Here is a 23,005-nt window from a genome sequence, read left to right on the forward strand (position 1 = left end):
ACTTAACAAAACGAATTATTGTAAAATACAAGTCTCGTGTGTCTCTTTGCGGTATTGCTACACAACTTAATTTGCCGAAATCTACTTTTCAAAGCATAATTACGAAGTTTAAGCTTACAGGATCAACTGCTATCCTCCCTTGTTCCGGACGCCCCACTAAAATTCCAGAGACAACCAAGAGGAAGTTTCTCAGATAAGTTAGTAGGAACCATCGTTTAACACATTATGACATACATAAACTGGTAAGAGAAACTGGGGTTAAAGTAAGCACCTCTACAGTTACAAACATGTTACGTTATTCTGGGTTCAAAGCATGCCGTCTTCGTAGAACTCAATATTTAATGCCTGTTCATTTTGAAGCAAGATTGAGGTATGCAATAAAGCATGTAGATAAACCCTTTACCTATTGGAAGAGTGTTCTTTGGTCAGACGAGACTAAAATCGAGCTTTTCGGCCACAATTATGTTCTCTATATTTTCCTTAAGAGGGGGAACGAAATCTTTCAAAGAACACCGTCCCTACAGTTAAACACGAAGATTGCTTGATCATGCTATAGGGTTTCTTCAGCTTTTCTGATGTATGCAGCCTTCACCGTGTCAATGGAATCATGAAAAATGAAGAGTAGGTTGATATAGCAGGCACTTATATCAAGAATGATGCTCGGAACTTGCGACTTGGGTGTTTTGTATCTTCCATCACGACAATAACCCTAAACACACATCGAAATATGTGCAATACTGGTTACAGAGGAACCATATAAGCGTTCTGGAGTAGCCATCGTAGTCATCCGATCTCAACCCAATTGAAAACGTTTGGCATGAGTTGAAGACCAGGGTTCATCAGCGTAATCAGAAAAAACTTGCAAGATATGGAGGCCTTCTATAAATAAAAATGCAAGAAAATATCAGTCGAGTACTGTCAACCGATTATGGAGAGCTGTGAGAAGAGATTGGGCCAAGTAATTCACCTGAAAGGCTACACAACTGACCATTAAAGTAGACGAACAAACACTTTCTACCCCTCCTATGGTTGGTTATTTGTTTATAAACTGTTTATTTTCGATAAATTTACATAAAAATTTAAGTAGAAGTGTGTTAGCATAATATCTATAATATACTAAACTTTCATTATACTAATCGTGATAATTTTTAAGTTATGAGGAAAAAACTATTCACCACGAAGGGGTACGAACACTTTCTGTCGTAACTGTAGGCTAATTTCATAGTGTTCATATTTTCTCTGTTAAATGATAATTTTTTAAACTTTTATTTACATCTTTCGAATCTCTACTTAAATAAGTGGTTGAGTCTAACAACGCAAAATGCATATTTTTTTCTTTATGTTCATTGACCTTAATATTTTAGCAATAGTGTATGCAAAACTGGTGAAACTAACTTATTCATGTGAATCATTTAGCAAGACATTCTGTTTAAAACACTAACAGATTAATATGAATCCCAAACTATCATTAGATTTACCCCATGTCACAAAGTTATATCGGTTTTGTATAATTCCACCCTTCATTGTCAGTGCCAAAAAAAATCGTTTTTGTAAGTATTTTTACAGATGTTTGCATATACTAAAATATATCTAGTGCCATCACTTCTTACTTACACGTAACCTTCAATTCAACTTTTACTTGATTTTCTTCACCTCTGTTCCATTATTATTTTAGTACAATTTGACTTCGTATAGGTTGTATGAGTGCATGTCATAAAAGGAAAAAAAAATATTACAGAAGGCTACAGGTCAGGTTATTGGGAAATTTTAATGTTTTTTTTAAATAATTTTAATGAATAATCCTGAAAAAAATGTGTTTTCCTTGTGGCGACAGGAAACATTCTAAATGATAAAAGTAACGTAAACCTAAGATGTATTTGTCCTCACTGTTTTTTGTCAAAAATACGTTCTTCTGGTGAATCTTCAGGTCCTTTGATAAGCTTTAATCAAGTGCAGTTCTCATCTATTCACTGTTTTCTAAACTATATCATTCAATTCTTCAGTCTTAACGTTTTCTAATATTTATCATGAAATAGCCTATTGGTTATATCTCTAAAAATCATTCCCATAACGTTGGTTTATAAATGCCCTCATTGTACAACTATTTATAATACAAAAGAAAGATTGCTATTAAGTTACTTTTAATAATAACAACTCTTTGGAAACACCAGATGTTTTTCTTCAGTATTAATGTTTTAGCAGTAGTAATATAAATGATATTCTTCAAGGAAGTTTTGACATTTTGTCTTTTATCAATGAATGAAGTTTATCTCAAAGAGAATTTCCTGATCGTTAAATAATGAGTTACAAGATATAGGTAAGTTCTAGACCAAAAACATATCGTTTCGTGTTTTACGTTTTCTACACACTAAAACAAAGAGATTTCTGGTGTCAAATGTGTGCTGTGCTGCTCAACAACAAAAATTGGATTATTATACTTCATATCAAAGTACATTAAACTTGTTGTTGAAACATGGATAATAATATTTCCTTTAAACTATTTTGGTTAAAGTGAATAAAATTGTTGTTTCAGAATAAATAAATAAAATGTTCTTTTAAACATTTTCTTGAGATAAATCATATTTAACTAGTGAAAATGTTTTAACAATTATGGTTACAATATGTGGATGTAACTTAATCGGTTATGGAATAATGGAGAATATTACTTAGTAATGAAACGATAGGATATAGAAATAAAGTAAGAAATTGAAATAATATCACTTATCTTAATGATTTATTTGAGAAAATACTATACTAATATTTTTTCTCTAAATATTCCATTCGTATAAACAAATTATATTATAAAGTTTACAATAATTCTTCAACTTATGGCATTTACAAAATTAAGAATATTGTAAACAGAAAACTAAAAATGACAACAACAATAGTGAGTTTTAGAGAAGCACAAAAGTTTCATATCTGTTGAAGATGTTAAGATATAGCGTGTGATATATCTGAAGATAAATTTAAGTAGTAAACTTAAAAGAATGGTGGTTTATAAAATAGTTGTTAAATGTGGTACATTAACTTTTATTGACTTTATATGGTATCACAAAATTTACCAAGTAAGTAAATCACGGTTACAGAACATTAGTTTCTCCTGATATTCGAATATGTTTAACTAAATTCAATTCAAAATATCAGGTTTGAGTTTCGTTAGGTAGCTTGTATGGTCAGGGATTTATTCACAGATTACTTAATGCCCTTCATTTTAGTATTCAAGCCTTCAATACAATGTAGGAACATAACTACAAGATATTAATTAGTACTGTATGAAACCTAACTTAAGTGTTTGGTGTATCTCTCATCCTCCACCCTGTATTCTTTTATTTATTATATTTTTAGTACTCTTATATAATATAAATATATACATAGACAAGGTTATACATAATGTGCCAAAAAGAAGATATTAATTTCACCCAATTTTAATCTTTTAATATTTTCAACATTAGCATTTCCGTCATTTCCTTTGTTTAAATCAACGTTGTGTGACAGAATACGAGATAGTTCCTATATCAAACTTATAAAACTGAACATCGCTACTTCAGTAAAAAAGGTATTGAGAAATATTGTGAATTGATGTAATTTTCTCTTATGGATTTTAATGTTTTGATATTCATATTAATTTGCTAGCATTATAAAGCAGTGTCGTTTAAATAATTCACATTCATAAGTTATTTACATCAATTCTATATATTTCACATATCATTTACTGAGAAATGATCCTGTATAAAATGTTAAGAAACGGACTTCTGACATTCAACAACTTCGTAAACATTACTTTCTTCGTCTCTATCGAAACTACTTGATGTTTTGAAGCCTATGAAGGTTGAGTTTCAGGGAAAAGTATAGTGACAAGTATCCCTATGAAAAAAGGAAAATATATATATTTAAATGACATATAAAATCATTTATCTTTACAAAATCATATAATGGATGTTAATTAACACAACAATTTTGTATTTTATGTGATATGAATAATGTATATTAAACAGAATCTATCAATCTCAAGTCAATATATGTTGATACACAAATATGAATTCCTTAAATAACAAACATGTTTTGATAATTGTAATTTTTATGAGAAGACCAAATTAGACTCAGTATAATTTTAAATACAACTTTTGGCTTTTTTGTTCCTTTAGGTATTTTTAAGATGAAGTGTTTATAACAATATTTCAGCATACAAATTACCGACGGCGTATTTTAATTAATATCTGGTGTCATTGATCAAAATGGGATACAAATAACATAAAGGTTTTTCTTGCTCTCAAATGTTTCAGATTTCGACAGTTTTAAAGATTATAAAAACAACTTAGATCTATAATTGATGACTGAGACATTTATTCAGTTTTATTTGTGTTAATGATAACAGCCTTGATTGAAATGTTAAAATAAAATCAGATAAATACAAGTTTTTCTCTTTCCCATTAGAGGTATGTATGATTTTTTACAAGAAGATATTGAATCATGAGGTATATAACGTTACTTTACCAGAAAAGTGCGAAATAATGTGTCGTTTCATTTACACGGTTTTGTATTCAGTGACATACATAAAAAATGTAATAGAGAAACAAATCATAAAATGTAAAAGAAACCAAGATGTTGAAATACAGAAAATAAGAAAACTTCTTATTACAGGTAGTTATCGATCTACTATACTTCGTTCTAAGCGCTTTTGGATTAACGTGATCGATGGAATAACATCATTTCTCGATTTACGTGCTTGCGAATTTTGATTAATGCGTTTTTTGAACGATTTGTGTATTGTAACGGAACACATAGAAGCACTTACCGCGTTCTTGATGATTTAGCTGATGCGGACGCTTTATTACGATAACATCCGCGAAAATGCAATGCATGATAGATAAAGCGACGTTACAATGATAAAATTATGGCGCATGGTCCGTTTAGTCATACACAAACTCCTTAAAATCAGTTTATCATGCTTCGCAACAGAGTTAATGTTTCCTGTAGATATATTATGTTAAAAACGTGAGCATAGGCGGCACTCCTACAATATATTAAGGCATTCCCACTGGGATTGCTCGCATCGTTTATACTCTAGGGGAAATACAGTAAAACCTGTCTAAGGAGGAATCGCACAGGATCGAATAAAATTTCCGGCTTAAGCAGGTTTTCAGGCTTAGACAGTGAACATGCATTCCCTTAATTATATATATTTTTTTGTGCGGAAAGTTATACTTGCTCGACTCAAGAGAAGTAAGACGTTTGTGAATAAAGTTTTATTATACTCTTTATGCTACATTTATTAGAATAAGAACAAAAAAACCCTTTAAAATATACATGAGTACACGAAATCTTAGTCAAATTTATTTCGACAAAATGTGTCCAATTTCAGTTGTTTCTTTTTTTAATGGGCTTTCTCATGCGGTAAAAAAAAAAACACGACAATTCTACGACCTCTTCATGAAGTCATTTTCCCCCTTCATTTTTGCATACAATTTGATAGTGTTAATATAATTTAACACTTATGATGAAGTAGGAATTTTTATTTCTTCACAGTCTTTTCCATTTTGTTACAATCTTGCGATTCTATTGTAGATTTTACATAATTTTTATCAGCTTCTGTTGAAACATTCTTAACAACGTTCACAGAATTATCTGCATAAATCTTCTCAACAAGAGTGTGGATTTCACTAGAATCGTCATAACAATCAACTTTTTAAAGAATTTATTAATATTTATAATCAAAAACGTTTTTTTTTCGCCTTACTCAGGTTCTAATCCTATTTATTGATAGATGACATAGGTGAAAGTTACTTTTCCATCTGCATTTTGCAGTGTTCTGCCATATCGAAGGTCTTTTATAAGAGAAATCTTAAGTTTGTTTTTGTTTAATTTCGCACAAAGTTACTCAAGGGCTATCTGTTCTAGCCATCCCTAGCTTAGCAGTGTAAGACAAAAGGAAAGACAGCTAGTCATCACCACCAGCCACCAACTCTGGGGCTACTCTTTTATCGCGGCTGAAAGGGCGAGCATGTTTGGTGCGACCTTCGAATTACGAGTCGAACACCTTAACCCATCTGGCCATGCCGACCCGGGAAAAATCTTAAGATAATGCTGCAAAATTTTGTATTTTCGGCTTGTACAGGTTTCCGCCCTTTACAGTTTCCGGTTTAGAAAAGTTTTACTGTAGTTTGATTTACGCAAACAGTTCTTGGAAAGTAACTATCGCGTAAATCGAGAACTACTTGTACTTGAATAACAACACTTAATTTTCTCCTCTCTTACCTATAAATGAAATAGTTGCTGTCATACAAAATGTGGTAAACCATCCTAAAGAAGTAATATGATTGATAACCAAAGGCCAGAGAAAGGAACAAGCTGTCTGGAATAACATGTTATGAATTATTAGATAAAACTCTAGCGGATTATGTATTGCAGCAAAGTATCAATGCTAGTTCTGATATTTCTAAATTTAAAATACATATATAGATAATTTCTTTAATGTGAGTAAGCTGTCACTAAAAAGGTTAACGTTTAAACACATTTGTCTATATAAAGGAATCATTGTTTTAGAGAAACATTTACTTAGATATTTGTTAAGTTAAAATGAGGTAATATAAAAATCAATTATTTGGTGTTTTTCGTAACATATTGGTAATCCTTGCTCTACACTTACTGATGTAAAAAGTACCATTCCAAAAATTTCAGCGTTGTGTTTTGTTCCGAAAACTTCAGCGATAGCAGTCGGAATACAAACAGAAGAAAGAGGAAATGTAGCAAAGAGCCCACAAATCCAGATCATGTACATCACTTCTCCTCCATAAGGTGTCACCACCAAAGTAAAAAGCAATATTGTCTTTATTCCCAGCAAGAGAAGACACGTTAACTAAGATTTTATAGACATACACATAATATATGATAACTCTATGTGAAAAGATACAACAAAGTACATGAAACAACAGCTAGATAAACATTGAAAGATTTTATAATATGTATTCCAAACAAATATTTTTGTTTACGTGTGTCTGTGTGTTTTCTTATAGCAAAATCACATTGGGCTGTCTTCTGAGCCTTCCGAGGTAAATCGAACTCGTGATTTTACCGTTGTAAATCCGGTGACATACCGCTGTACTAGCGGGGGAGGCTTAGTTTACGCGAATCTTATTCTATCGAGTTTTTGTTTTAACTTTGTTTTATTTTATTTCAGTGGGAAAAATAAATACGCAATTTGAAATTGTTCAGATATTTCACTGCACAACAATTTTTTGAAAAGTTTTTGCTGAATGTGACAGTTACCTGGTAAGTATGCACAAATTTAGTTTTGGTTTTGCTTCATCACGTAGAAATTCTGAGAAATAGACAGTTAACTATTTACCGGCAATAACGTATTTAATTGCGTTTATGTTTCTAATTCGATATTAAGTTCAACATTATTAAAAATGTTTTGCTCCTGCTTTTCTTTTGTATTCAATGTCCGGTGCATTACGTTGCAGTGTCCAAGAGTAGTCAGCAAGCAATGATGGATTCCAGTTGCCCTGATGTCGTTTTTCCATTGTAGCAATGTCCTGATGAAACTGAAGATTTCGATGAAATGGTACGTGATGGGCATATCTGGATGTAATTTTCGTGATCAGCAGCCAAAAATCTATAAGGAACACCCAACAGTGTTCAAGAAGCAAAAATTTTGTTGTGCAGTGTAATCATTCTCTGAACGTTATATTGTAACAATTACGCAAAACAGTGAATTTCTAAATTTTACTTTATTTTAATTGTTTACATATCTCTGAGTACTATTACAGAAATCTACTTTCGCTTTAAGTGCAAAGAAAAAAACTAGAATATCATGTTACCATACTAGAGTTTAAGATTTGAATTTCATAATACCAGGTCCTTTAGTTAATATCTGAGTCTTTGAGACTATACATTTGATATAATAAATATTATTTTAGCAATTATTAATAACAGCACAAATCACGGCGCTTTACATATTCTCACCTTATATGATAATTTGTCATGAATTAAGCCCACAATCACTCGACTGAGGGCATGAACTGCTCCAGCTACAGAACCAATGGTAGATAGGAACGTGTCGTCTAGAATAAACGTCTGTCCATATGTCTGTAAAACAGTAAGAAAGCATTTGTGAAGATAAAAGAACTATTTTTCACCACTACGGAGAAAGTTTCACGATACAGTCTTGGTGTTGGTACTTAGCTTGAAACTACAGGTTCTTATTTTTTTGCTAGATTTGAACATTCCACTCAAAGTTTCCTTACATATAATATTGGTTTCATTCGTTATTCAGAGTATTTTGTGATGAGAATAATATTTAACTTTTTATCGAAATCGTAGTTTCTATAGTTTAAGCATTCAATATCTCAAAAATATAAACTCATATAAAGCTTCTAAACTTACCTTATAAAAAACATTGACAAACAGGAATGGATAATCTGAGCAGATATAAACTATCGATAAAAGGTAAAATTCTTTCATTTTCAGGGCGGCCTTTGGTGACACATTAACTTTAACTTCACCATTATTGTACGGTTGTTCGTCATGAACGTTCACGTTGGCTGAAGTTTCTTCAAATGATGCACATAACTTTTTGTTATTTATTACTGTTCCACGATCGACATTTTTTCGAATTGGTTCATTCAATTCATTACTACACGATTGTCTTGACGTTTCGTACACATTAGTTAGTTCACTGAATATTGTTTCTTCCTGTGTTAAAAATATGAATACAGATGTTTCTATGTATAGAAACATGAAATGTAATATAATGGAAAGTAGATATATCAGCTTCTCAGATTCCTTTTATTGTCTGACTGAAAAGTTATTTTAAGCAAGAAATTTCTTAAACATGCATCAAAACTCCATTAAGCCCAGGTTAAACCTATTTAGATGAAAATGTTGAAATTTCATCAATGTTTCTGTTTATTAATAACTCTTAATCTTTAAGTGTGTATAAAAAAATGTCGACATTTCTACTGAACAATAAAGTAACACTATACTTGTTAATAAAATTACTCAAAATACTAGAGAAGAAACAAATAAAAACAAGTTTCATTAATAAAACGTATCTGGAACATATAGACCAGCGGTGCTTATAACTATTTAAAAATCTCTTACGCTCTTTCCAAAAGGTATTGAGAAGAGTTGTGAGTTGTTAGTAAATTAAATGAACTATATATTGTGCAGTGATTAGTTATAAATTCGGTATTTATATAAACAAACACACCCAATATATCACAGATGAACAAGTGCAATAGAAACGACAAAAATACTTCTACTGCCACCTTTGGTATAAAGAACAGTTAAATATGTTCCAGGTTATTCATGTTTATATGTTTATCAGTGATCTAGTTTTGTAGCCATTATATAACCGATATGTCTCCCAGTTGAGATTAAAAGATCAAGTGTTAATACAATAAAATCTGTCTAAGACGGAATCGCACAGGACCGTGTGAACTTTCCGGGCTAAGCAGGTTTTTCGGCTTAATTATTTGGTAAGTTTCAGCACAAATCTAACTATTCAAACTAAAATAATCTCTATTTGCTTCAACGAAAACTGCCATTAGAAAATAAGTTGAGCCTATTCAGATTATATGACGTTAATTTACTTTGTAGTGTGAAGTTTCATTGATAAATATAGTTTAATCAACTTTTTCTAACCTGATTTAAGTCTCGTGGTAATTCTTGGTACATAAGCAGTCCAATCAGTAAAATTACACCATTAATAGTTGCCATTATCAGAAACAAAACAGGAACACTTTCTAAAATTTCGCTGTTGTTAAAAAACCTGAAAAAAATATTGAAATATTGAACGTAAATTGTAAACTGTTTTATTAATTAAATTAATACTACATTGACAATGCTGAACAACATTAGTTGTGTCCCGCAAAAACTGGGTTACACTCTTCTTCTCTCTTCCTCCAGGATACTCTAAACATTTTTGGCCAACACAGTGTAAAATAACTTTAAAATATTCAAGTAGTTTGAGCTTTTATTTTCGGTTGGGAAATGTTAAAAATTGTATTCATTTACAACCTTGATTTTTAATGTGTTTGTGATTCTTTCTACAGACTTTAACTTTAGTAACGTAAATATTCTATTGTAACAAATAATAATGTACTGATCTCGCGTGTTGTGCATATTGACAAAATGTACAATCTCTTTTTCAAAATGGGTTTGTTTGTAGATAAGCACAAATATACACAACGGGCTATATGTATTCTGTCCCTCAAATGTATGAAAACTCAGTTTCTAACGTTGTATGTCCGTGGACATATCACTGTGTCGTTGGGTGCATGCCATAGTGGGACAACCATACTTATGCGAACGTAAAACGCTAGAAACCAGCTTCTGAAACAATGAAACAAACAAGAAATTTGATAAGCACATTGGAGATGCTTGCTTCGGTTCTTTATACTTGTGTATTAAGAATACCTTGCACCATTTTATTAGCTGAAACATTTTTTAACAAATTTCAACATTTAACATTTCCAAATTTAATAAAGGAACAATAAATAATGTGTAACCATATAAAGCTATTATAAACACTTGAAAAGGTTTTCTTGAGGTTAGGAAATATTTATTTATTTAAAAACATTACTTTATGTCTTAAATGGTGCTTTCCAAGGACTCTAACTTACTTAGGTTAGGTAAAACTGTTACTTTATTTAACTCTAAAATAATTAACACTGACGGCAAACGATAATATACAAGATTGTGTAGCTTACATTTGACAATAAAATATATATTATCTTGTTCCGTGATATTCTAAGCAATTGTCACCAATAACATGAATAACTCCTTTAGCAAGAACTTTGAATAAAGGGTAAAATAACGTACTAAAAGTTAAAACTAGTTGTGATTATTTTCATTCAGAAAACTTCACGTAAGTTTACAGAAACTTGTGACTTACCCATCAGAAGCAGGTTGGAGATTACTAGGATTCACAAAGAGTGTCTGTACACTATTCATGAATAAAGGAGTTAAAGCTAACCCTGAAGTCACTATTCCAGTCACAAGGCCTTTGCTGGTGGGAAACCACTGTGAAAGATTTGGTAATTTATGGAGTGACTTGCGTTTAAAGCATACAAACTAAATGTTACAGCATTTATTTGGAAGTAAATTAAATGAACTATATATTGTGTGGTCATTAGTTAGAAATTCTGTATTTATATCAACAAACACACCCAAAATATCATAGATGAATATGAATTATACAAAGTTTAGAGGTAAAGAAAAATAAAACACTATAGTATTACTTGTATCTAGTTCTCTAGCGGAGTAATTGCTTGAACGCTAATAAAAGTGTGAATATGTACAGTAGGATCCAACAACTACAACTTTTTGTCGAATTTGAAAAATGAAAAATATGTATCGAACAAGAATTTAGACCTGTGTGAATATAGATGCATTATACCTAAAAGAGAGAGTAAATACTAAACGATAACATTTTATCACATTATCCATGTACTATAACTTGTGTTGTTATGTGCAGTTTTATTTGATAAAATAAAATAGTCAAATAATACTTTTTTCAGATAAATGGAGAATTAAATTATTCAAAATTGGCTTTGTTATATTATTCCTAAGTATATTTCTATAACAAAATGCTTTAAAAACAATTGTACTCACCTCCATAGCAGTAACAATAGGGTGACCAACGCAACAGATAAAACCAAAAGTGTTAATCACTCCATAAGATATTATAGTAGCTACCAGACTGTGTTGTACACACCAGTACGTCACTGCTATTCCAAAGCTAACAGATTAAAATGTTTATTGTCTTATAGAATGAATACATACGTCATTACCTTGAGAACAAAAACTATGAAAGTTACGTTAAATCACATTAACATAATATATATTAAGAATACAAAAAAGATAAAAACTGAAACGGCAACATCACTCCTTCTAATGTTGTATTTTATAACTTTGATATTTCTTCCACCAACCCAGATCGCGGGTTTCAATCCCAGTCGCACCAAACATGCTCGCATTTTCAGCAGTGAGGGCGTTATTATGTGACGGTCAATCCAACTATTCTTTGGTAGCCCAAGAGTTGGCGGTGGTTGATGATGACTAGCTGCCTTCTCTCTAGTTTCTGACTGCTAAGTTAGAGACGGCTAGTGCAGATAGCCCTCGTGTAGTTTTGCTTGAAATCCAAAACAAACAAACAAATCCACCAACCCAACACCATCGTTTTATATTTCCTTCTAAAACATCATAATTATCGTTGTTGCTTTATCTGTACTTTACGACCATCTTTGTTCTCAACTTAAAGCATCACTATCATTAATCTTGTTACTCAGTACCAACATCCCTGATATTTTAATATCACCATTATCCTTTTTGTTTTTTCTCACCTTGAGTGAAGATGTTGTAACATCTTCAGTCGTTGTGTTTGTTGTTTTAGACTATTTTGGGAAGTATAATTCCAAAAGTCTATTACATGTAACGACAAGTTTGTTTTTTAAATTAATGTTTTTGGTTATTTCTCTCCTCATTAATGAACAATTTAGCTTTCTGAAAAGTGAAAATTTACAAACCACTTAAAAGCTGCATGATCTGGATAATCTGGCTTAAGTGTTAACTTTTGTACTTGCAGCTACTAAATGGTCATGACTTGTAGATTTTTGAAGATTTATAACAACTGCTTTCTGCAGCTTTTGTTGCCATACTGTAGTAAACGAAAATGTACTATTTGTGAAATAATTTGTTAGCCTTAAGATGACCTAAGACCTGTTGGTTGAAATATTGTTCTGAACTTTAATTAAAGTTTTAATGCTCAAACCAGCCGTGTTTTGAATACAAACCTATGTAAATAACGGCGTATAACATTATATTTACACACATCTAACTAACGTTGTAATTTACTAAAACAAACAGTCGCTGAAACAAAATGTCGAAATAAAAACAAACGTATCAAACTTTGAGCAGCAATTCAAAATTAAACTGTAAAAACAGTTCGAATATAAAATGTATCCCATAGCTAATAAACATACGTCTCGCCAGAACCTCATAGTAACGGTAATAAACAATATAAAATAAACATATCAAGAATAACAATCATTGGTATAAATATCAGAAGCAAGAAAATGTTAAAGAAGAAAAAAAACCTAATTCCAAAAAAAATATGAATTGAAACAACTTCAAGATTAGAACAACATCTAGCAACGATCAGCAATAACATATTTTAACCATATCTTGTGTGTTTACTACTTTAAATTGTAGGCATGGTTTTTTATTTTGAATTTCGCGCAAAGCTACTCGAGGGCTATCTGCGCTTGCCGTCTCTAATTTAGCAGTGTAAGACTAGAGGGAAGGTAGCTAGTCATCACCACCCACCGGCAACTCTTGGGCTACTCTTTTACCAACGAATAGTGAGACTGACCGTCACATTATAACGCCTCCACGGCTGAAAGGTCGAGCATGTTTGGTGCGACAGGGATTCGAACCTGCGACCCTCGGATTACGAGTCGAACGCCTTAACCCACTTGGCCATGCCAGTCCCACAATGCTAGGGAAGCTTGTGTTAGTTTCATAGTACGAGGCCTGTTCAAAAAATACGCGGACTGACGTCATAAAACAAAATGTACTTTATTTAGAAGTTACAGGTCTGGGACCCCTTCAAAGTACTCTCCTCCCCAACACACACACTTATCCCAACGGTGTTTTCACTTGTTGAAACAGTCCTGGTACGCTTCTTTTGTAATGTCCTCCAGCTCCTTCGTCGCATTTGCCTTAATCTCGGGAATCATCTCAAATATTCTTCCTTTCAAGGGTCTTTTGAGTTTGGGGAACAAGAAAAAATCGCAAGGAGCAAGGTCAGGTGAGTAGGGGGGAGGGAAGAACAGTGAGCGAGTGTTTGGCCAAAAACTCACGAGTTCTGAGGGCTGAATTTTGCAGCAACGCGGTGCATCTTCAATTTTTTCGGTCAAAATCTCGTAACAAGATCCAACTGATATCCCACACTCTTCAGCAAGCTCCCTGACAGTCAGACGTCGACTTGCCCGCACCAGGGTGTTGATTTTATCGACGTGTGGGTCGTCAGGTGACGTGGAAGGACGTCCAGGACGCTCATCATCTTCAATGGACTGTCGACTATCTTTAAAACGTTCATGTCACTTGAAACATGCCGTACGCTTCATAGCAACATCACCGTAAGCCGTGTTAAGCATAGCAAAAGTTTCAGTCGCAGATTTTCCAAGTTTAACACGAAATTTCACAGTAAGTCGTTGCTCCTTCAGGTCATTCATTCTGAAATCCGTCAAACGAAAATATCGCACTTCACTTAAAACCGCGTAGCTAATACACAAATGAAGATATCTGTAATCGGGAAATGGCGTCGTAATCAGCTGATCTGTGCGAACCCTGGAACCAACTGGAGTCGCGCAATTCAAACAGTCCGCGTATTTTTTTAACAGCCCTCGTATATACATACATGGATACTGAAATTAAACGTGTTCTAGCTTGAAGGTAAACCACAAATTTAATATAACTAAACTTTATAGTCTGACGAGACGATAGAATGAATAATAAATGAACGGTAAACAAAACAACAACACAATAAAAGTATAATTTGTTATCTCAAACCATACCTAAAAAATGGCGTATTAGATTATATTTTCATAGACAAACTGACATTAATATATTTAAACTAGAAAAATAGTGTATAGAATTATATTTATATACCCAGATACTATGATATGTAAACTAAATAAACAATGACGATATATTTCTAAATAACTTCATAAAAACTCAATAGCTTGTAGCGAACCACAGACTTAAGTAAAAACGTGTCCTCTTTGTTCAGTTAAGAAAAAGTCTCAAATGGCGACTGTATATCAATACAAACACTACTTTGACTCTTTACATATGTGTTGTCATTGTGTATTATAATTGTTTACATTCATAAAATTAATAGTCTTATTTAAATTTCTTTTGTTAGTGATTATTATTAATTCTATATACATATAACTGTACATCTTACCAGAAAATAACGGAACCAATAATCATGCTCCAACGACGTCCAATGAGAAAACCCAGTTTGCCTCCAAAATAAAGCAAAGAACATGTAGAGATAAAAGTAAAGAAAATCCAGCTAGTTTCTTCATATGTTGTGTCCTTGTCGGTTCTTGCTCTCAGGTAAGAAGTTAAGTAAGGAGTAAGGTTTCCAAACGTAAACATTGTGCCGATTGCCAGATAAATCAGGAAACATCCAGTAACTGATACAACGGGACGAACTTCCATTCTACTGCCTTTTACATACGAATAATATTTTATAATTTTAACCTACGTAGATAAGTAATAATACCTATGACAATCTAGATTACACACAATTTATCCAATCATAACAGTATTGTAAACGTAAAATGTCTAGCCAACAGTTAATTATCGGAATCAAAGGAAGAGCAAACATGATGTATGAGATATAGTTATTTCAATGTCAAAACCCAAATAACACAAAACGTAAAATTACTTTAAATATTTCTCATAAATGTTTTATCTCCAACATCAGTTAATTTTAAATTGTAAACTTTTCTCATAAATAACATGATAAATCTAGGTGTTTGCATTGTGAATTTTGTTCTTTGATATATTATACACAAGTTTTATTACCTTTTCGTAACTTTTTGGTACGCTATTGTTGTGGTGTTTGATCATATATGTGAGCAGTATATATACCATATCTACTATGGTTGTTACAGGACGTAGAATCACAGGACAATATTTCGAATTGTTCCCCATAGAATTTAAAAAAAATATATCATACAGCAGTATACATAGGATGTCAACTGATCCAGAAACAAAAGGCAACACGCAATTAGAAAGTCTGAAGATAGATTGTTCAAGACAAGTTGCGTAAGGTTTACTTCAATTTGTCTTGTAGAACTTTGTTATAACTATGGGCGAGACAACAGATGGCGTGGTTGTAGCATAATATCGCATGAGAAGAAGTGAGATAAAACATGATATATCTGGTTATTTTAGTATGTGTAAATAGTTAACGAGTCAAAAGTTTAGTATTAACAGATAATCTGCATAAGGCATGAAAATGATGAACTGTTGCTATTTTATGCCCGTAGCTTTAAATACGTTTTCCAATATGCAGTACGATTAAAAATGAAATTTAGACTTTACAGGGAAAACGAAAGACAGAATTTTGTAGATATTATAATAAAATATACAATGTGATAGCAATAGGCTAAGATCAGGGCTTTCTTAACTGAAACGTGATAAAATAATAAATTGTTTTTCAAAGTCGGAGTCGTGAAGCCTTTTCTAAGTGACCGCCAAAAATCGGCGTTAAACCAAAATTTTGAATTAGTTTAAATTCTCAATTAACAATAAGCAGATTTATATATTATGTTGAGTTAAATAAATGATACATTATGTCTAAAGGAAATGTTATTGTTTTAATAAGGTACTTCTTTCAATCACAATGCTAAAGGTGGGGGAGAGACAACAACGTTATTAGATCATGAGACTCGAGAAAAGGCTGACTGATTATGCTCACACTTAAGTACCTAAAAGTTTCATAAATGTGTTAGAAACAGTGGTGAAATGAGGTAGGTATGGTTACCAGAACGAAATATTTAAACTTTTGTGATTTTTATTCAATTATTAAAATATTCAATATGAGACACAAACAAATCTTTGGTTGTTTTGTTTCAATAGAATTCTAAACACACAAGTAAATAAAAAAGTAATTTGTAGATGTCATTAAAGTTCATTAGTAATTATTTCTTAAAAATTGATAAATAACATTTATACCATTTTTATAGACTGGGGTCTCAAATATGTTTATCCACATCAAGGGAGCCTCAAAGTGAAACATTTTGGGACCCATTGAAATAATGGGCTCGGTTCGAATTAATTACAACAAATAAGATTACTGAAAGCATGAATTTAAAAGATGGCTTAAAAGGTGAAACATTATACATTCTAGTAAAAGCAACATCACGTCTAAACAACAATCCAGTTATTATATAAAAAAAAAATTATTCAACTGATAAGATGAGAAAACGCCAAACAGTAAAGCAGTGACTAAGAAATATAAAATTTCATTAGTTATATACTGAATTATTATGAACAGGAGATATTTATTAACTTTGTGTATATAGTTAAGTGAAAAAGTTCATCATACGAGTTCAAAAGATAAAATTTGTAAGTCCTGATCTCTCACTGTTCTTAATTACTTCCCACCACTGCTATAAATATAACAAAAATGTCTACTTACAGAATCCGGTATTATTTCTTTATTTTGCATTAAAAAAGTCAGAACATATTTTATGAAGTAAACTTTAATCATTACATAACGAACCAAACCTAAGCAATACAGTTAATGCTCTGAGACAGTAGAAATAGCTTTTACTCAAATTCTTATTATTACAAAATAGTTGGTCTGTTTGTGCGTGTACGTGTATATGTACAGGTAGAAAAATGGCGTCACTTATTAGAGTGTTCCTTTTTTCTGTTGGAGAATATTTAAATACTTAAAATATGAACGCTCAAATAAAACAAATCTCTATTCGCAAAATAAAGAGACACTTAAGAAGATGATTTGTTCGGAGATGATGATCGCATTTTTGCACCTTTTGAAAACATTTCCCACTGTTTGATTGAGTATGATACTTTACAAACCTTTATTTACATATATTGTAAATATATAAATATACAGTTTTAAACTGTAGTAGACAGAGAATGTGAGTGTCAAGATCTAATATTTAGCACTACTGGGGGTTGTCAGTTAAGTTATGGATCTCAAGGAAATAGTATGGTTTGTATTCTTAATAAAATGAAGAAACTTTAATTATTTTGGAAAATTTCTCTTATATTTTATTTATAGAGATTTATTCTATTTGACTAATAACATGCTAGAACAAGTGTATACCACAGGTGTTATTACATTGAATTGTAAGTCATACTTCAAGATATTAGTAAATATTGAAGTTTTGTTAACATATCTTTCAGTATGCTTGTTAAATAGTTGATTTGATAAACATATATTAATGATATTACATCGGGTTATCATGAATAAATCCCTGTAGTGGCACAACTAAAAACTGGGTTTCGATACCCATAGTAGGCAGAGCACAATTAGCCCGTTGTGTAGTTTTGTGCTTAATTTTAAACAAATAAATAATGAACAAAGAAATATCGATATCAACTATAAATGGAGATTTCTATTATTTAATATAAACTACTATTTATAAACCGTAATTTATTGTAAAATAAAAAGTTAAATATGTAGAGGTTCGTATTTTATAAACTAAGAAGTATTTTTCACAACTATGTTAAGCTAGTTTGAAGTTTTATTAAAATATATTTCAATACTTACGTCTGAAATTTACAACATATAGTAAAAATAGATTAGTAGTCTGTTACGAAAAATGAGTTTAATATAAGAAAATCACAAAATCATATTTGTAACTGATTATTTTTATACATTTCATTATCTATCCATAACGTGACCATGAAAGATAATTCACGTTACGGTAAGAGCTTCGAAACCCATGTGAAAAAAATATTTGTTTTGAAATAATCGAAAATTATTTACTTGATTTATAATTAAACGTTCTTTTTACGCTCATTATTGTTAATTCTTTGTGAGTATTGATCATTAGTAAAAAGTGAATCTGATGCTTTCTTAAACTCATTAGTTTAAATACTCAGTGTTCATAATGTTAAATTTTCCACTCACTTTTAGAAAGAAAATTTAAAACATGTTAATCAGTTATTTTTTCAAAATATTTACGTCAGTTGCAAAACATCACTTAACGAATAAAGGTGATTAATAGTTTGTTAATATTAAATTAAAACTAGACTGTTGTAGATTAATGTGTCTGAACGTGTGAACAAGTTTATCAACATCATCTGGAAACAACTAACTCTGTAACCATTCAAGTTCATAATTCGTTGTATTTTACAGATAAATCTCATTTATTTTACTTGTTTATGTAGTTTTTAAATTTTAGAAGATATCATAAATAGTAAATGTGGAACTTAATCAAGAAGAGTCAAACTAACTTTCATTTGGAAAAATACAGATTCTCTTATTCTGAATTTGATAAAATAAAATGACTTTATAAGATGTTATATCAATACCATGATAAATAAATCGATATTTAAGCAAAATTAAAAAATATATTATTAACTTCTGCTTCTGTAATAAAAAATGAGCACTAAAAATGATTTCGGTCCGGCATGGACAAGCGTGTTAAAGCGTTCGACTCGCAATCCTAGGGTCGTGCGTTGGAATCCAAGTCGCACCAAACATACTCGCCCTTTTAGCCGTTGGGGCGTTATAAGTGACGGTCAATCCCACTATTCGTTGGTAAAAAAAGTTGCTAAATAGTTGGTGGTGGGTGGTGATGACTAGCTGCCTTCCCTCTAGTCTTACACTGCTAAATTAGGGACGGCTATAGTAGATAGCCCTCGAGCAGCTTTGCGCGAAATTCAAAAAATAAACAAACTAACTAAAAACGATTAAAGACAACAGACCTCTTTGATCAAATGACTGAGAATGAAGGATAAATTTGAAAATAAAATGAAACCAAAACCTGGTAGTATATATCGTGCGTCTCTTTTTAGTAAGAAGAAGTTTGTAAAATAATATATGGCACAATTTTTTATTTGAAGAAAGGGTAATCCAACTTGGTGATTGGTGTTCCACAAAATAATTTATATATTTGGTTTGTTTTGTATATAATTGTTATGATATTGAACTTCAATGTAATAAAAATAAATGTCATAAAATAAACCTATTATTGGTGCTACATAAATTTGTTATGTATTAGAATAGTTTCAGTGACTTTAACAAACAGTAATTTAAAACATCATTAAATATCAATTTACACTGCCTCAACATTATGTGTTAGTGTCGAAATGTTACATAACGAATTATTTAAAATAATTATTAGACATTAGCGTAGAATGAAATGTCGTACATTTCAATTGTTGCTGTAAATACCATAAATTAAATATAAATGGATTATTTATTTGGAAAATTATTTTAAACTGACTGACAGTTTGAATAATTGATTCTTTGTCGGGCACAGTACTGAGTAAAAATTATGCAGTAATTGTAATTATTGATTACACAATCAATACAATCAAAAGATACAACAATCTTTTAGGAAATTTTAAAGAAAAATTAATGAAGAAACAGCAAATTATTCATTTATTAAATATTGTTATAATAAAGTGAATAAGTATAATTGAAATATTGGATAATATACATTGCTTGCCAAAATCTTAAGGCCAATGAACATAAAAAAAAATATGTATTTTTCGTTGTTTGACTCAACCACTTATTTGAGTAGAGCTTCGAAAGACGAAAATAAAAAAAGGTACACTAAAAATAAAAAAAAATTTTTTTTAGCATTTAATAGGGAAAATGTGAACAGCCTAAAGACTAGAAGGTCAAAAATTTAAGACCATATAAAAAAAAACTCCCAAATAGGGTAGAAAACGCCCAACAACAGATCTCAGTAGTGAATTGCATGGCCATCATTGCGAATAACTTTAAACATTCGCATTGGCATGGTCGATATAAGCGTTTGCAGAAGGTTTGCTGGAATGTTATTTCAAGAGGTGAAGATGGCTTCACGAAGAACACGCACTGTTTGGAATTGACGTCTATTTCTATAGACTTTCCTTGCCATTCACCTCCAAACATTTTCAATGGGATTCAGTTCAGGCGAACACGCTGGATGGTCCAAAAGAATCACGTTATTGGCCATGAAAAAAGTCCTTTGTCTTCCGGTCATTGTGGATTGCAGCGTTGTCCTGTTGAAAGATCCATTCATTTCCACACAAGTGAGGGACTTCAGTCAATAAGAATGCTCTCTCCAATATCTCAATATAACCGGCTGCTGTTTGACGCCCTGTGTAACCTGAAACTCTATTGTTCCGTGGAAGGAGAAAGCACTCCAGTAATGACGGAACTTCCTCAACTGTGTCGTGTAGAAAATGTCTCCGGTGGGTTATCTTTATCGTTCCAGTAACGTTGGAAGCCATCTTGACCATCCAGGTTAAATGTTTTATCATCAGAGAACAAAACCTTCGTCCACTTTTTTACGTTCCAATTTTGGTGCTTCTCAGCAAAGATTAACCGAGTTGTTTCGTGGTGTGGAAAGAGGCGTGGCCTTTGAAAACGTTTACGGTTTATAAAGCCTTTCTCTCGTAGATGCCGTCTTATTGTTATTGAGCTCTATTCTGCGACCATAAGGGCCTTAATCTGGTTCGACGATCGGCTGGTGACTTGCCGGACAACCCGTCAAATCCTCCTGCTCAACTTAATTTCGTTACCTGTTTACCAATTTATGCTTCCTTTCGGCATAATTTTAAACATTTGACCAGCTAGTATTTAGACAAATTTAAAAGTGTTTACATTTTTCCTGTTACATGCTAATTTCTTTTTATTTTCTCTTTTCTTATTTTCATCTTTCGAAACTCTATTCAAATAAGTGGTTGAGTCTGACAATGCAAAATGCATATTTTTTCTTTATGTTCATTGGCCTTAAGATTTTAGCCAGCAGTGTATATGTTAGATTAAATTCATCATCTACTCTGAGAGCAAAACAGCAGGTGACCTGTGAAACATTGTCTGAATGAATAGGCTGATGAACTAGAAACAAGGAGCAACTGAAAGAAGCACTAGTTCGTGACCATCACTTATTGTACTTGTGAAGGAGAAGAAAATTGATCCACAAGTCTTTGTATGAACTATCACGATTTAAGTCAGAAAGAAGGATGCTTTCACTTTGTTATGAATTTATTCTATTGTAGACCTTCTATCTGGAAAATATATATATATATATATTTAACAATGGATATTGGCAAGTGCAACTCAGCAAATAAAATAATACATTTTTATTTTTCCGTGTTACCATTTAGCTTAACCAATTCCTCTGGTACATCTAACAGAGTTGAGCTATCTTGGAGCATTGTACATGTAATCACGTACGGGAAGACGTTTGATGATACTTATATCTCTGTTGAGTATTTAACTTCCATTTCTAATAATTAAAAAAAATATTGTTTCACTATCTTATTTTCACAACTAAAACATGTCATTGCACTTTGATAAAAACAAAGAGAGAAGTTTCAGTATATAGATAAACATGAAAAACTGTCCTCTCTCTAATGTTATACTGTGTTAGACTTACTTATGTACACAAGTATATTTATATTTAAATATAATCTTCCGAAATTTAAATTACATTTTATGTCATAAGTATTTAATTCTGTGAAAACTTCTCTTAGTTTTAGAACTAAACTATACTTCTACAAACACATATAATTGTGGTATAGTTATTACTTATTTTCTAATATAGGTACAGGTATTATTGATGTATAGATGAGTTTTTTTTTCATTTGTTTGTGTATTTTATATACAACTGTGATGTAAGGATGAGTTTGATTATACAAATTTCTACCTTTGCTACTAATAACCACATATTATACAGTTTATACACCTTCAAGCTTATAAATGATAAAACATTATTTTTGTGTATTAAAAAACTGTACGTTATGAAATAAATGGTAAAATTTTCTCACAGTGGTTTCCCAATAACAAAAGCCTTATGACTAGAACAGTGGCTTCAGGGTTAGCTTCAAAGTTAATTTCAACTTTCTCTTACCTAATTTTATTTCATCTTCAATAATTTTTTTCTTGGTATAAATATTTAGAATATCTTGTATGAAGAGTCTAGATTCTTAGCTTTTGTAGAGCGTAAAAAGAAAAAAAAATATTTACGTTATTTAAGTTAAAGTCCTTAGAAAGAAGCACGAAAAGTCTAGAATTATGAATATAGATAAATAAAGTTCTTAGATTTTAATTGCTTTTTTTATGGAAATATTTCATAAGCCAATGAAACACTTTCCAGTTGGCACAATAGTTTTAGAGCTATATGTCATACATTGCTCATTTATAAAGTTAATGGTACTTGGAATGTTAAATATAACTTGTTGAAAGTTGTCAAGTAATGTTTTAGCTACCACACTGCAGAACGGT

General features: G+C 31.4%; 2 protein-coding genes across 2 annotated transcripts in view; both read right to left on the minus strand.

Moving 5' to 3' along the window:
- Positions 1-550: 550 nt before the first annotated feature.
- LOC143257844 (apicoplast pyruvate carrier 1-like) lies at positions 551-8,785 on the minus strand. The gene is made up of 4 exons (XM_076516875.1): positions 8,386-8,785; positions 7,966-8,088; positions 6,662-6,856; positions 551-709 (listed from the first exon to the last, which is right to left on the minus strand). Exons 1-4 carry the CDS (start codon positions 8,737-8,739, stop codon positions 551-553), a joined length of 831 nt encoding a protein of 276 aa, XP_076372990.1. The 5' UTR covers positions 8,740-8,785.
- A 75-nt stretch (positions 8,786-8,860) lies between these two features.
- LOC143257845 (apicoplast pyruvate carrier 1-like) overlaps positions 8,861-23,005 on the minus strand; it is a 43,140-nt gene continuing 28,995 nt past the window's right edge. Inside the window, exons 3-7 of the mRNA XM_076516876.1 lie at positions 14,975-15,242; positions 11,617-11,743; positions 10,898-11,025; positions 9,646-9,772; positions 8,861-8,866 (exon numbers count right to left, since the gene is read on the minus strand). Coding sequence (XP_076372991.1) covers positions 8,861-8,866; positions 9,646-9,772; positions 10,898-11,025; positions 11,617-11,743; positions 14,975-15,234 — 648 coding nt within the window. The 5' untranslated portion in view covers positions 15,235-15,242. The remainder of the gene's footprint in view (positions 8,867-9,645; positions 9,773-10,897; positions 11,026-11,616; positions 11,744-14,974; positions 15,243-23,005) is intronic.

Source organism: Tachypleus tridentatus, chromosome 7, assembly GCF_004210375.1.
Source record: "Tachypleus tridentatus isolate NWPU-2018 chromosome 7, ASM421037v1, whole genome shotgun sequence".
NCBI lineage: Eukaryota > Metazoa > Arthropoda > Merostomata > Xiphosura > Limulidae > Tachypleus > Tachypleus tridentatus.

Coding starts and splice junctions, on each gene's coding strand:
- LOC143257844 (XM_076516875.1), bottom strand. CDS start 8,739: ATGTTTCTATACATAGAAACATCTGTATTCATATTTTTAACACAGGAA. Junction 8,089..8,385: donor TTGTCAATGTTTTTTATAAG/GTAAGTTTAGAA, acceptor ACTGTTTTACAG/ACATATGGACAGACGTTTAT. Junction 710..6,661: donor ACGCTGAAATTTTTGGAATG/GTACTTTTTACA, acceptor ATGTGTGTTTAG/GGTTATTGTCGTGATGGAAG.